General features: G+C 38.5%; 3 protein-coding genes across 3 annotated transcripts; 1 reads left to right on the top strand and 2 right to left on the bottom strand.

The window, feature by feature from the left end:
• Positions 310–3,004, bottom strand: LOC109849870 (50S ribosomal protein L17). The gene is made up of 2 exons (XM_020419752.1): positions 2,711–3,004; positions 310–951 (listed from the first exon to the last, which is right to left on the bottom strand). The coding sequence occupies exons 1-2, from the start codon at positions 2,913–2,915 to the stop codon at positions 542–544; spliced, it is 615 nt and encodes a 204-aa protein (XP_020275341.1). The 5' UTR covers positions 2,916–3,004; the 3' UTR covers positions 310–541.
• LOC109847620 lies at positions 4,728–6,174 on the top strand. The gene is made up of 4 exons (XM_020416851.1): positions 4,728–4,924; positions 5,167–5,238; positions 5,338–5,808; positions 6,027–6,174. The coding sequence occupies exons 1-4, from the start codon at positions 4,728–4,730 to the stop codon at positions 6,172–6,174; spliced, it is 888 nt and encodes a 295-aa protein (XP_020272440.1).
• Positions 15,922–16,383, bottom strand: LOC109847621. The gene has a single exon (XM_020416853.1). The coding sequence runs from the start codon at positions 16,381–16,383 to the stop codon at positions 15,922–15,924; it is 462 nt and encodes a 153-aa protein (XP_020272442.1).

Consider the following 16,822-nt stretch of genomic DNA (forward strand, 5'->3'; position numbering starts at 1 on the left):
CTAGTTTAATCTTGTACAGCAGGGGAAGCCTTTTTAAGCATTTCAAGAAAAAGAAACAATTTTGGCAGAATAGGAGAAGACTGACAACCAGCAATAATTCTGACATAACATGATTTCATATATCCATTGTTGATATCAAATTTTCTGTAGCTGGATTTACGAGAGACGTTTGTATGTACTCATATGAGGGATTAAGGAACTAAACCATGTACTACCACAAGCATATAAAAAATAGACAGCACAACTTAATCTACAAGATGTTGCAAATCAGTGTCATCAGATTTGAGCTATTGTGATTTTCCAGTAAAATGACAGAAAAGGCATCCAATCTATGTTGCAAACCTGATTACATTGAGATAGAACAAAATAGTTTGATTCATAACACATAAATAGGGAAATGATGAAAGGCAACTGATCAACTGAAATGTTTCATCTATTCATACAGAACTACATAAATACAACTTCTGCAAAGCAATACCACAAAAGTGCACTATACGTACCAACAATATTTTAGGCATACAAAGACTTGAACAGTATTTACCTAGACAAGCTCAATGTAGGCCATCGGTGCATTGTCGCCACGCCTAGGTAGAGTTCTGATAATACGAGTATAGCCTCCATTTCTCTCGCCATATCTATCTTCGACCTCTGCAAACAAAGCATGGACTATCTGCTTCTCGTAGATGAATCCCAATGCTTGCCTCCTCTTGTGAAGAGACCCATCCTTGGCCAATGTTATCATTTTATCAACATATTTCCTTACTGCGCTTGCCCTTGCTCTAGTAGTCTTAATCCTACCATGTTTCAATAATTGTGTTGTGAGACCACGAAGTAATGCTTTTCTTTGATCCGGGGGCCTGTTAAGTTTTGGGACTCGTCTGCCATGTCTCATTGCATAGAATTTGCTCCCATTGTTAATGGACAAAAAATTCTGCTCATAGCCAGTACTGTCTGCAGCATTATTGGAAGGATAAATAGTCACTCAATCAGGATCCTCAATATAACAAAAAACTGACAATATGTCAAATTCAAATTACAAAATATGAATTGAAATAGAAATCGTATACTTGACATCTTGATGGACTTTACAACCATATCCTCTAGTCATCATTAATAAATAGAAAAAGAATTTTCATTATGCAAATAAGCTTACAGTTGGAGCATTTTCATTATGCATTAATAGAACCTAAACAAGAGAAACAAAGTCTCAATTCTTAAAGCAGTAAAAGTTCAACAGAATACTAAAGAATGAAATAAATAACTTAATAACCAAATACATAGTGACACTTGGACAAATCAAGACACAATGAGTCATAAGTAAATATCTGAGAATATTCTGTACAGAAGATTTTATGTCTATAGTAAAATAATGTTGATGCACAGTAAAGTAGGAAGCCTAAAATACTTTGAAATATGAGATTTGGGTTTAGACAAGTCTTGACTAAACATAATCCTTACTTTTAGTAACTCAAGAAATAAGGTCCAAACTCATGTGCTTGGATCAAACGGATGTTTTCAGGCTTTAAGGTGATCAAAGCAGGCAAAAGAGGACCAGCATAGTGATGTACTCTAATGTCAACAAGCTGAAGAAAGAGGATCCATTTTGAAAAATGGACTAGATGAATAATAAACATAATGAAAGCATTCACATTAAAAATAATATGAGGTTAACTTTCACATATATGAAAGCCCATGACAAGTTTCACCCTCAAGATGCCCAAGATTGTTTTTTTTCCTCTTTTCTTTTTCTAATTAGATGAAATTTCTCCAGAATGCAACCAGTCATTGATGTCGTTTGTGAGTACTATGAACGAGATGTCAAGATATATTAGGTTTGAGGTGTCGGATCTAATTGCACCCGAATCAAAGTAATTAATTAAAAAAAAACTTACGCACACCACAGCAGTCTTGACTAAACATAATCCTAACTTTTAGTAACTCAAGAAATAAGGTCCAAACTCATGTGCTTGGATCAAACGGATGTTTTCAGGCTTTAAGGTGATCAAAGCAGGCAAAAGAGGACCAGCATAGTGATGTACTCTAATGTCAACAAGCTGAAGAAAGAGGATCCATTTTGAAAAATGGACTAGATGAATAATAAACATAATGAAAGCATTCACATTAAAAATAATATGAGGTTAACTTTCACATATATGAAAGCCCATGACAAGTTTCACCCTCAAGATGCCCAAGATTGTTTTTTTTCCTCTTTTCTTTTTCTAATTAGATGAAATTTCTCCAGAATGCAACCAGTCATTGATGTCGTTTGTGAGTACTATGAACGAGATGTCAAGATATATTAGGTTTGAGGTGTCGGATCTAATTGCACCCGAATCAAAGTAATCAATTAAAAAAAACTTACGCACACCACAGCAGTGCAGGTTAAGATTCAGCAAATGCGATCAATGTACCCACCAAAATTCAAAAGTGATGGGCCATGGATTATGTTATACTAGTACCAATTGTTTATAGGGAGCCCCCTGCCTCGTTCCTAAGTTCCACAGTTCATTTCATCCAACTCAGCTTTTCAGTCAACAATGTCGTTGAAAGGGAGAGAGTGGGCTTATGCTTTAACAATTCGCCATTGCCTTAGGGGGAAAGAAAAAACTTAATCTTAACAAAAATAGCCTGCATTCGCAGCAAATACGAGTAGAATCTCAGCCTTATTAACGTAAACTAGAAAGAGAGATGAAATTTTAGAGGAACTGACCGGAACTGAGAAAAGGGGCGACGGGAGCTAGGCCGGAGAAGGATCGCAGGGCCTTGATCCCTCCGCCGCCTGTCCTCAGCTTTGGGGAGGAGAAGTGGACGCGAGCAGCGGGGAGCGGGGGGAGGGCGGAGCGGAGGGAGGCCATGCTGAATGGAGGCAAGGAAACCACCGTCGAGGATGAAGAATAAGAAGCCGCCATGGCCATTGTTGGAGCGAGAGAGAGAGGGGAGGAGGAAGCTCGGGGTTTTCGCTCTAACCCGGCCTTTTCCCTTTTGGCTAAGGATGTGCCATCATCCTTTCCTCATCCCATCTTTAAGGGGCGCTTGTATGCCTTTTTACAAATTTGCCCTCACAAATACTCTACTCTCTCTTGGAATGGCTTGGGAAGTTTTAGATACCAGTACAGTGTACATCGTTTTATTTAGATGCACTTGTTTTATATTCTGAATTTGTCACCATGACGTGAAAAAAGAGAGAATAAATACATACTAGCATTATTGCAAGTTCAAATACATGTACCGTAGATCTTAAACTTATTTTTTCTAAATTTCATATAAAAAGAACGAATTATTTTTTAGGGAAAAATGCTTCCAGCCCCCAAAACACAAGAAAACGTGATCCCCCCTCCCCCCGAAGACTTTTTTAACGAGTGCTTTGCCCCCAAAATGATCGGCGATTTTCTTCCAGCCCCCAAAACGAATCCCCAGGCGTAACTCCGTTTAAACTCCTCACGAAATATCCAAAATACCCCTATACAGCCTGTAACTGTCACCCTCTCACGTCGGAAATATGGCGTTTCGACTATAAGCATTAAATGGTGATTAGAGTGTCGTTTGGGGGTCTCATTCCCCTCCAAAATTATCACCAGATATATTCTCCTTCCCGCCGTAATAAATTCGCTGAGTTCCTCCACATTCTATTACCCCAACTAATCTGTTCCTTCCACTTAATTCTCCTCAATAAAAGCCTCTTCGATTCTTCAACTACTCCCTGTAATAAAATGACGGATGGATCTCTTCTATGCGTGGTAACGAAGGCAAAAAGCAACAAAGATGGTGACGGTGTATTCGTCGTTATCAAAGAGAATACATAAATAATCAGCTTGAAATATCAAGTGTCGGAAAGACTTAAAATACCAATGCAATCTCTTTCGCTGAAGTTCATATGCGAAAGGGAAAAGAAATTCAGTATTTCAATTGATAATGACGATGACTTAAATTTGATGTTCGAGTATTATCGGCGTAATGGATTTACAAACGCGAATTTGTATGCTACCTCTGCTGGGGAATCCTCAACTTCGCAGAACATGCAGACTACGTCGAAAAATACGTAGGAATTACACTCCAGATTTTCTTATGAGTTCAGTAATAGGTTTTTCCATTAGTTTTTAACCTTATGCATTGATTGCTTAGGTAATGAGTTGGTTGTCAATATTAGGTTAAGTACTGGTTGTTAAGGTTATTTGTTCGTTGTTACGTATACTAGTTGGTTGCTATGATAAGGTGTTTGATGTTAAGTATATGCGTTTGTTGTTAAGATCACGAGTCTGTCCTTAAGTATAAGGGTTAGTTGTTAAGGATATGTGTTAGCTGTTACGTTTATGAGTTAGTTGTTAAAGTTATCAGTTCGTTGCAGCGGCTATGTATTTTTATTACTACTTTAGAATAATACCGATAGAAAATTCACGGTACGCAGATATCACGTTCACCCAAACCTGTAAGATGAGCGTATTCCTAATGACAACCCCACCGATGACTCGATCATGCTGCTGGAAGACATGCTTAACCACCAAACAAAGATCCCAACTGAGTAACACACCTCCATACGTGAAGTTGGTCAGAAATTTGATAGTGTTGCTGAAGTTAGATTAGCACTTTAATACTATTCAATTTCTAAACGGTTCGAGTATGATTTTTACCACAATGAACAAAGGCGCATAAGAGTCTATTGCCGATTCAAGCACACACATGGTTGCCCTTGGATGTTGTTTGCTTCCCCGCTCAGAAATCCGTCTACCATGTCCATAAAGAATTTCGAATCTACCCACACCTGCGGTCAACATAGAGCAAATACTGGCAACTCAAGGACATCAAGGAAGTTCATTGCTAGCCAAATACAAGCTGTTTTGAAGGTTAGGCTAGATCTTCGTGAAGTTAATATCAAGAACGACATTCTCTCTAATTTTAGCATCAAGATTAACTACAGTAAAGCGTGGTGGGGGCAAGGAGACAACTCAACAGGACCTGTTCGGTGACGATGATGAGGCTTACGATTCATTGAGATGATACGTTCTTTTTTATTCTTTTGAAATCACTCTTACATTTTGGTTGCTAACTATACGTATTAGTTATTAAAGTTGTTGGTTCATCGTTAAGTATACGTGCTGGTTGTTATGTTTGAAGATCAGTTGTTATGGTTATGAATCCGTTGCTAAATTTGTTGTTATATTCATGCAGGTATGAATCCATGGTGCATGCAACTAATCCAGGGAGTCATGTTGTTATTGATGTTGATGACGGGAGGTTCAGGTGATTGTTCATTAGTTATAATATCTGTATTGAAGGGTTCATTGCTGGGTGCAGGCCTCTATTGTTTTTAGATAGAATATTTATTAAAAATCGCTACAGAAGCATACTACTTAGTGCCACTGGGTATGACGACAACCAGAGAATATTTCTCATTGCTTATTGCATATGCGACCAGGAGAATGAGGTTAATTGGAAATGGTTCTTACAAGGATTATGGACGTTACTGTATGATAGGGAAAATCCTTACCAACCTCCACATCGGCTGGTAATAATTTTCGACGCCAACAAGGGTATTAGGGCAGCAGTTAAGGAATTCTTTTCAGATGCATTCCATTCAAGGTGTGTTCTGCATCTAGTCAAGAATTTCAAAAAGAAGATGAAGGATTTTGGGCACAAGACAAATGTCGCTACTACGTTGGGCAAGCTGTTACAATCTGCGGCTTATAAGTTCACAATTTCTGAATGGGATGATGATATGAAAGAATTAGCAGTGATCGATCATAGGGCTTACGTCACTCCAATGGAATACTCCCCTAAGACATTGGCAAACACACATTTTCCTGATATAAGGTAAGATAGCTTGGTTTTAACGTTATTTTGTTACAACACCGTTATAGTTATTTAGGTTAGAGTTAGCCTACAGTTTTCTGTTAAGGTTAGATTTTATTGTTATGGTTAGAATTATTCTGCTAGGGTTTTGTTGTTAAGTTTAGAATTTTTTTATTTAGGTTAGGACTTTAATGTTTAGGTTATGGTTTTATTGTTAATATTAGTGTTTTGTTGTTAAGGTATGGTCATGTTACTTTAAACGTTGCTGAGTCTTTCAATAGCTGGATAAGAAATGTACGATTATTACGAATCTTACCTTTGGTTGAGACCATACGGAAGCAAATAATGGAGCGCATGCACGAAAGGAGGCTAGTGGGTCAGAAATAGTCTCGATACTTATGCCCAGAAGCGAAGATGGTGTTGTGCGATAATATTCAGCATGATAGCTGCTTAGCGATTAAACATTCGACGGAAGATATTATGGAGGTCGAGTCCAATAAAACTTGCAGTGTAGATTTGAAGAATCGGGCATGTTCTTGCAGATCCCGGGACATCACCCGCATTCCTTACAAACATGCGTGCGCTGCAATTACATGGATGAGACGAGAAATTTATCAATATTATGATTGCTACATGATTGTTGACGCATTCAGAGCAAGTTATGCACCGATCATCTTTCTCATCCTAGATTACAAGAAGTGCTTTGTACCACCAGAAGAGCGAGTGTTAAAGCCTCATCTCACCAAAAAAAGACATGGTAGACCATGCACTAGACGAATAAATAACAAGTCGCTGAACACCTATCCTGTTAAGTGCTCTCGATGCAATGTGAAGGGTCACAATCGTGCAACCTATAACGAGCCTATATAGTTTAGCATTTTATTGTCATGTATATAGATTTGTTGTCTTGTATATCATTGCAAGTGATAAGGTCATGGCTTGGCTGTTAGTATTACTATTTGGTTGTTAAGTTTATAACTTGTTTGTTGAAGTTTTGACTTGGTTGTCAAGTTTGTCGATTGAATGTTAAGTTTACTATTATCCACTTGCACTTAGTTGTCAGTGTCACCGATTGTTAAAGCCTCCTCTCATCAAAAAAATACTGGGAAGACCATATACTAGACAAGTTTGTTTTGTTAAAAATAGGTCGCTGGACACCCATCCTATTAAGTGCTCTCGACACAACATAGAGGGTCACAATCGTCAAAATTACGTACAAACCTATATAGTTTAGCATTTTTATTATTAAGTCTATGGAGTGGTTGATAAGAATACTGTTTGGCTATCATGTTTACAGAATTTTGTCAAGGATATCGTTAAAATTGTTTAGTTTATTACTTGTTTGTTAACGTTATTACTTGGTTGTCAAGTTTACCACTTTAATGTTAAGGTTACTATTATTCACTTGCACTTGGCTGTCAAGGTTATCGAGATATTTTTGATTTGACTGCTTTCAATGTATTTCATAGTTCCCAAGGTAGTAGAGTTATCTCACCATCCCTCGGCTTGTTCTAATACAGAACCAGCCTATAACCTTTCTCCTCATATTTACATCTTCTTTATCTTCCCATCACCGTCACTCTATTTATCCTCACTCTTTTCTCGATCATTCTAAGCTCTCCCCTCTCCAATCTCATAAACCATAAGATCACGACTAGCCCTCACGCTGATAAAGACATCTTCAGTATTTATGGGTTCTGACCATATAATAGCATCAACCTTTTTTGAACATTATTACCCTTATCTATTCCCCATTATCATTTTCTCTAAGTTCCATCAGGTGAGCGTGAATATAAATAGCTTTCTCCAAAGAGCTTCCTGTGAACTTACCAGGCTGCTGGAAAGCTCTTTGGTGAAAGCCATTTGTGTTCAGGCACAACTGATGGAACTTAGAGAAATGACAGTGGGGAATAGCTAACGTTATTAGCATTCAAATGGTTGATGCATTATACAGTCAGATCCAAGAAATCTCCGTTGTAATAGTGAAGTCACTTGGGCAGGCAGGCTTATGGGTTTACTATTGATGTTAGGGCATTGTTGTTATGCTTATGGGTTTATTGTTAACCTTAACGTTGTATAGTAAAAAGCTTATGGATTGGTTGTCAAGTTACTGATTGCATGTCAAGGTTAGCGCTAGGTTGTTATTTCACATTTCATTGACAAGGTTATGTCTTGGATTGTTTGTTAAGGTTAGCACCGGGTTGTTAATTCACGCTAATTAACGTTAATATAGTTTAGTGTGCAACTTGTAACGAGTCTATATAGTTTAGCATTTTATTATCATGTATATGGATTTGTTGTCAAGTATATCGTTATAAGTGTTAAGGTCATGGTTGGGCTGTTAAGGTTACTATTTGGTTGTTAGGTTTATCGATTGAATGTTATGTTTATTGTTATTCACTTGCGCTTGGTTGTCACGATCACCGAGATATATTTTCTGCTACTGTATTCAATGTATTTCCTAGTTCCCAAGGAGGAGAGTTAAAGATAACATGGACTCCTACCTATCCTTGCATCCCACGCGGCAACATCACCATCCCTTCACCTGTTCAACTACAGGATAGGTATGATAACCTTTCAGCACAATCTTTCCTCGATCTCCTCATCGCCGACTCTCTGTTGACCCTCCCTCTTTTATATGTAAATCCTAAGCTTTTCCCTCTCCCCAGAACCTTCAAGTTCTTCTATCGCCATTAACCAGAAGATCAATGCTAGCCCTCACGCCGATGAAGGTCATGGCGACAAGGACGCATGCTGATGAAGATCTTGGATATCCTTCACACTGATGAAGACGTTATCCCCATTGTCTTTGCTCTTAGTTTCATGAGTTGTGGGTGAATATATGTAGCTTTCTCTAAAGAGTTTGTACATTAACGCCCAGTTATGATTCAAAAGTGCAGTGAATACAATCAATTCAGATGGGTCATGCGTGAATCACATAGGAAGGCAGGCATATGCTGGTGGAGAAAGTCCTCTGGCTTACGTTAAAAATTTATAGCTACACAGTGTTAACGAAGCCAGAGGACTATCTCCACCAGCATATGCCTGCCTTCCCATGTGATTCACGTATTGATCCATCTGAATTATTGTATTCCATGCACTTATGAATTTTAATTGTCTTGTTATTGTACAAACTCATTGAAGGGAGCCAGTTATATTCACCCATGTTTATGGAACTTAGAGCAGAGACAATGGTTATACATGCAGTTGTCATCGTGTTGTTGAGCTTAGAGACTTGTTGTTTAGTTTACGGGGTTGTTGATAAGCTTATTTGTTTGTTGTTAAGGTTGTAGTGTAACGCCCCTCCTCTGGAAGGTACATAAAAATTTGAGCATGACCTATCTATAATAAGAAGGGTCGACCTGCTAAATCTTTATGCACATCATAACATAGATATACTAAAGGGCGAAAAATAAAGCAGTGGAGATGCATATGCAATACCCAAGATCACGAGGTTGACAGCAGAGTCCACAGTGGAGATGCATATGCAATACCCAAGATCACGAGGTTGACAGCAGAGTCCATAGAATACCAAAATAGAAGAGAACTAAAGGGTAATACAAAATATTACAATAATAGCAGTGGCTACAACATTAATACATCTTTTATAAGTCAAAGGTACTACAAAAGTGAACATAAATTAATCCCTATTAAGATTTTCCTCTGGAGCTAATCTTCAAATTCAGGGTCTGTAATGCCCTTATCCTTGCCAGTTGTATGACCTGCAAGTGGATTCAGAAATAATGGGGGTGATCCTAAGGCCCAATAGGTAACCATGAAAATCTCGGGTACAATCCAAGAGAACGAATGAAAATGATAGACATAGATATCAAACTTGAACAACAGGGTCTCAACATTAAGTTGCCATTCTTATATCGTGATCATTGACTGAAGTGAAATAACATGTAAAGATGAATAATCAAGGTCTAATATTCAGGATTCCAAAATCCCCAATCATGGGATAATCAATAAACCGCGCATGCCTTTATACACCCACCAGTGAGCGTCCTCACACAGGGCATTGTCCCACCGGGACACTATAACATTACCACCCATCGGTGAAGCTTACTTCACACAGGGCATAATCTATGAATATAGACAATCAATCATCAACGAAGAGAGGAATACTATCATTATCAATAGTTAAACCATCGAATCAATTTGAATTGTTGCAATGAAATCATTCAAGGATATCGAAGGTATAAAACTGAAATAAACAACATTAGGATAGCAATGATTAATTAATCAACAACGAGCCCATGCATGAGGTGAATCAAATAGGAATATTATGAAAATGATAAGATATACAATTAGCATGGGAAACTAACTTGCAGAAACTTCAAGAAAGTAATCAATCGAACTCTCAATGACTTGAGAGGAAATAATGAAAGGTTACCTACCGATTATGCCAGGATCCTCTCGGCCAACGAATGAATCCAAGATTCTCTGTCCTATATATACATGTATACCCACATGAGATTCTAGACACTATGTCTTTTAAAACTTTAAATTAAAACTTATATCATGGTATAAGCTACACCTTAGATGATTGCATCTAATATCTCTAATATGCACAACAACCCAAGTAGTGTACATGCAGCAGATTTAGGTGAATAGATGATATAACAATTAATGTCCAAAATGCATGAAACTACTCCCAAATGACTCCATTATGAGGTTAATTTTAGAATATAAAACTTTTACATCAATGCATGGTGTATAGTAAGAGTTATGCTCTCAGCAAACTACACATATCAAAACTGTAGCAGAAAAACATAGGTTATTATCTGAAATGAATAATTCACTTCGGGTACTTAACACTATACAAATGAGCTCATATTTGGTATATAAGTGATATGATGGGTTAGATTCCAAGTCCAATTAGTTTCATCAAACTTTCAGTTTTATAATGCATGTTACATGCAAAACAACACAAGGGGGTAGACTGGAATTGCCAGTACATATACTAGGTATTAGAACTAGGTTTAGACTTACCAAACGTTAATCAAATTAATTAAAACTTTCATCAACATAAAGACAATTGAGTCTAGTTTTAGGAATAGAAATAATTTTATGCATGCATTGCATATGTTGAGATATATGCTCTTTACAAAGGATATAACTTAGGCAGACAGTTTTAGACACATGCACTAAGTTAAACTATATTTTCAAACAAGTAAATGATCTCAGAATTAAAGAAATAAGGTCTTAAATGAAATCCACGAAAGTGTAGTTTCTATAACAGAAAGAATTTTATACATGCATGGTATATGTTGAGATATATGCTCTTTACAAAGGATATAACTCATGCAGACAGTTTCAGACACATGCACTGAGTTAAACCATACTTTCAAACTAGTAAATGATTTTAGAATTAAACAAAAAGGGTCTCAAATGAAATCCACAAAAGTGTAGTTTTTAGAATAGAAAGAATTTCTTCATTTGGATATATACAAAGAAAGTTATGATCTGTTTACTGGTAGTGTATCTTGCTGGAAATTTCTGCACGAAATTTCTGTTTCAAGATAACATTAACATGCAAGCCCTAAAATGTTACATGCAAGACTAAAACCAAATTAAATCTTATAATCTGAGTCTAATGTCCTTAATAACAACATGCAAAAGAGAATTATACCTAGTATTGAGACTTGCTTCACTTCCTCAGTCTAATGTCCTTAATAACAACATGCAAAAGAGAATTATACCTAGTATTGAGACTTGCTTCACTTCCTCCTCCAAAATCCTCAACTAACTCCTTTCTCCTCTCCTTCTTCTTCAATGTTTGGAGCTTATGGAATCTATTTATTTTTCTTCTTTTTTTTTACAAGAGGAGAGGGGCTGGGGTTTGGTTGGCCAGAGGAGAGAGATGAGGGTTTGGAGAGTTTTTTTTTCTTTAGAATGGCAAAATAAGAGGTGGAGGGCACATATATATATAAGCCCATGTGAAGTGAAATCTTCAATTTGGCCAAAGATGAGGGTTTAAAATATAAAATACTCCCACTAACATGGCTGACCAAAATTAAACAATTAAGTTAATTAGAGTGTTTAAATTAGGTATTTAATGATTTGGTTATCTCTAATCAAGGTTTAAAGCATGGTTAACTTAGGTTTACATGCTAAGTTTGTATGCATGCTATGACTTAGTTAACTAGATCACAATATGAGAATTAGCTAAGTTTAAATTCTCATACTAGAAGATTATATGAGATGCAATGAAGAAAAGAATCTACTAATTTATGGATTGGTATCGGTAACAGTATCCGATCAATGAAAGGAAAAATTTTTGGAATGTTACATACTTCCCCCCTTAAGGAAATTTCGTCCCCGAAATTTTTACGTACCCTCAAAATAAATGTGGATATGTTTTTCGCATCTCAGATTCTAGTTCCCATGTTGCCTCCTCAATGCCTCGATTATTCCATAAAACTTTAACCAGCAATATGGATTTGTTTCTCAGCTGCTTGTCCTTAAAGCCTAGCACTCGAACCGGTCGTTCTTCATAAGATAGATCCTCCCGCAGGGGCAAGGCTTGGTGTGAAATGATGTGTCCGGGGTCTGGTACGTACTTTTTTAGGTTTGAGATGTGGAACACGTTATGAATCTTCTCCAATTCTGGGGGCAAGGCTAGCCGGTAGGCTACAGGTCCGATCTTCTCCAAAATTTCGAATGGCCCAAGGTATCTCGAACGGAGTTTGCATTTCTTGCCACCTCTTGTTATTCCTTTCATTGGTGTAGCCTTTAGAAACACATGATCACTAACCTAGAATTCTAGGTCCTTGCGTCGACGATCTGCATAGCTCTTTTGCCTGCTTTGGGCCGTCTGCATATGTTGCCGAATAGTTTGGATCTTCTCAGTCGTCTCCTGGATTACGTCTGGTCCAAGTAATCGACGATCACCAGTCTCTTCCCAACAGATAGGGGATCTACATCGCCTCCCATATAGGGCTTCATAAGGTGCCATGCCAATGCTAGAATGAAAGCTATTATTGTAGGCGAACTCTACTAGCGGCAAATGCGTAGCCCAATTGCCTCCAAAATCTAAGGTGCAAGCTCTTAGCATGTCGTCCAGGGTTTGTATCGTTCTCTCAGATTGTCCATCAGTTTGAGGATGTGCTGAAGTGCTGAACTTCAGTTTAGTCCCCAAAGCTTGATGTAGGCTCTTCCAAAATCTTGAGGTGAAACGGGGGTCTCGATCTGATACAATGGATATGGGAATCCCGTGGAGCTTCACGATCTCTTTAATGTATAAGCTGGTCAACTTTTCCATGGTATACGACATCCTGTAGGGTATGAAGTGCGCTGACTTGGTCAAGCGGTCAACTACCACCCATATGGCATCCTTTCCTTTTGTTGATCGGGGTAGTCCAGTAACAAAATCCATGGTGATGTGATCCCATTTCCATTCTAGGATGGGCAAAGGTTGTAATAGTCCTGATGGTTTCCGATGTTCAATCTTCACATGTTGGCATGTTAAACATTTTGATACAAATTCAGCTATCTCCTCTTTCATGCGGTTCCACCAGAAGTTTGTCGGAGGTTCTGATACATCTTGGTGCTACCCGGATGAAGAGCATATAGGGTCTGGTGAGCTTCTCTCAATATCTGATCCTTAAGCTCCCCATCATTGGGTACACAAAGGCGATTACCCATCTTCAAAACACCATCTTGAATCTTAAAGTCTGAATATTTTCCTTGTTCCTCCTTCTTCCTTATCTCACTTAGCTCCTTGTCTTCCTTCTGTCGCTCCTTGATTTGGTCCAACAGAGTAGGTTGTAGGCTTATCTGACAAATCTTCATTCCAGAAGAATACTTTCTAACTTCAATCTCCATTCTCTCAATCTCCTTACTTAACTCGGCTTGTTTAGTTAGCAAACAAGCTGATGCAATATGATTCTTCCGACTGAGTGCATCTGCTACCACATTAGCTTTACCTGGATGGTAAAGAATATTTACATCATAGTCTTTCAGCAATTCCAACCACCTTCTTTGCCTCATGTTAATCTCCTTCTGAGTAAATATATACTTTAGGCTCTTGTGATCTGTAGAAATATCACAGGATACCCCATATAGATAGTGTCTCCATATCTTCAGGGCAAAAATCACAGCAACCAATTCTAGATCATGAGTGAGGTAATTCTTCTCATGAGGTCTCAATTTCCTAGAGGCATAAGCCACTACCTTATCATTTTGCATTAGAACACAACCTAAACCTCTGGAAGATGCATCACTATATATCACAAACTTATCTGAACTCGTAGGGATAGTGAGGATGGGAGCGGTTACTAACCGTTTCTTCAACTCCTGAAAATGCTCTTCGCATTTCTCACTCCAATTATACTTGACATTCTTACGAGTCAAATAAGTTAAAGGGGCTGCTAATTGGGAAAAGTCTTTAACAAATCTTCTATAATATCCTGCTAGTCCCAAAAAGCTACGAATCTCAGTCACTGAGGTGGGACGCGGCCAGTTCACGATAGTTTCAACCTTCGCTGGATCCATGGATATCCCATCTCTAGTGATCACATGGCCTAAAAACATCACATTTTCTAGACAGAATTCACACTTTGCGTATAGCTATTGCTCTCTTAGGATTTGCAATACAATCTTCAAATGTTCTTCATGTTCTTGGTAACTCTTAGAATAGATCAATATGTCATCAATGAAAACCACCACAAATTGATCCAAATATTCTTTGAATATCCGATTCATCAGATCCATGAATGCGGCCGGTGCATTAGTCAGTCCAAAAGGCATCACTAAAAATTCATAGTGACCGTAGCGAGTCCTGAATGCTGTTTTTGCTACGTCCTCAGGCTTAATCTTTAACTGATGGTACCCTGACCTTTAATCAATTTTGGAAAAATATTGAGCTCCTTGAAGCTGATCAAATAGATCATCTATCCTTGGGAGTGGATACTTATTCTTAATGGTCAATTTATTCAACTCTCTATAATCTATACAGAGTCTCATACTCCCATCTTTCTTTTTTACAAATAAGACTGGTGCTCCCCATGGAGACACGCTGGGTCTAATGAATCCTTTATCCAATAACTCTTGAAGTTGTTCCTTTAGTTCCTTCATCTCAACTGGCGCCAATCTATAAGGGGCTTTAGATATAGGAGTGGTCCCTGGGACCAAGTCTATGGCAAACTCTATCTCCCGATCTGGAGGCAATCCTGGCAAATCTTCTGGAAAGACATCCGGGTAATCTCTTACAACAAGTATATCTGAAAGCTTTTTCTCATTCAATTGGTCACTTATCACACAAGCTAAATATCCACTACAACCTTGCCTCAACAATTTATTAGCCTTCATAAATGAGATTAGGTGCGTGAGTGGTCTTCTACTTTCCCCTTGGAAAACAAAACTCGCCTCCGCTTGTGGTTTAAACTTTATCAGTTTTCTCAAACAGTCTATAGTTGCATGATGAGAGGCTAACCAATCCATTCCTAGGATAACATCAAAATCTGACATGTCTAGGCATACAAGGTCTGCATTCATGACATGATCACTCACTAAAACTCCACAATTCTCATAAACATATGTTGCTAGGAGACTACCACCCATAGGTGTGGACACAATTATCTCACTACTTAATAGTGTCGGTGAATTGGGAAAATTCCTAGCAAAGTGAGATGATACAAAAGAGTGTGTAAATCCAGGGTCGAAAAGTGCATGAGCGGTGAATGAACATATGGGAACTATACCTTCCACCACAGATGGTGATGCTTGTGCATCCTTCCTTGTCAGAGCAAAAACTCTTCCTTGGTTCCTTTGCTTCTGCTGCACACTTTGGTTGAACTGAGCCTTCCGCTGGGGAGCATTTGATTGCTGTGAGGCATTAGCTCTAGCTACGTGATCTCCTCTTGGTGCTCGCTCTGTTATTGCTTGATTCCTCAAGGTTGGACAATCTCTCTTGAAGTGCCCAGGTTGACCACACTCGAAACATGCACGGTGAAGTCTGCAAAATCTAGAGTGATGATTGCCACATCTAGGGTAGGCTGCTGACTTATTTGGCTGATTTGCTCGATCATGACGAAAGGGAAATTTTGCTGTCGCTGACCTCTCGGGCTGATTCGATGCTGACTTATCGGTTGTGGGACCTCCTTCTGTTCATGGGCGTTTAACCGAACTCTACTTCTTATTGCGAATCTCCTGATACTCCAGCCGGTCTTTCTTAATTTCAAACACAGTCTCCACCAGTTCTGCGTAGTTCTTGATTCTGAGGGCCACTAGTTTCCCTCTGATATTTCCCCTGAGTCCCCTTTGAAACTTCTTGGCCTTATCTGATTCTTCAGCGATCAAATGTGGAGCAAACCTTGATAGTTGAGTAAACTTAGCCTCATACTCTTGGACCGTCATGTTATTTTGTTGCAAACCTTGAAATTCGATAGCCCACTGATCCTTAACACTCTCTGGGATATATTTCTTATTCATAAGCTCCACAAATCTATCCCAATCAATCTGTCTCTGGACAGCCCTTTCTAATCTTAAGGTTGCCCTCCACCAATGTTCAGCTTCCCCTCTGAACATGAAGGCGGCGAATGACACCTTTTGCTCCTTTACACAATTTAAGACTGTAAAAATCTTCTCCATTTGTAAAATCCAATCCTCCGCCACCAAAGGGTCGGTGGTACCCAAAAAAGATGGAGGTGTGAGCTTCCGAAACTGTTCTAGGGCTGAGATAGCAGGTGTTGGTTGGTTGCCTCTAGGATTGATACGCTGCTCGAGGATCTTTGCCAATCATTCCAATGGGTCTTGCATTGGTTCTTCTTGATCAACAGGCCGTTTGCCGGCATCTCATTCCGATAGGAACAGAAGATCCTTCTTCAATATTCTCCAGGTGATGTCCTTCCTCATTTTGGGTCTGATTTGCTCTTGTTCTCACCATTATCTATATGAAAATGTAGCAGTAAAAGTTCAGATTCCACAGGTTATTCAAAGTACTTCACTCAGAAATATTTCATTGCTCGCATAATATATATAAGGAACTTCAACAATCAACTTAGAGTACTGATTTCTCCAAAAGCTTTTC

Source organism: Asparagus officinalis, chromosome 7 (assembly GCF_001876935.1).
Source record: "Asparagus officinalis chromosome 7, Aspof.V1, whole genome shotgun sequence".
NCBI classification, from domain to species: domain Eukaryota; kingdom Viridiplantae; phylum Streptophyta; class Magnoliopsida; order Asparagales; family Asparagaceae; genus Asparagus; species Asparagus officinalis.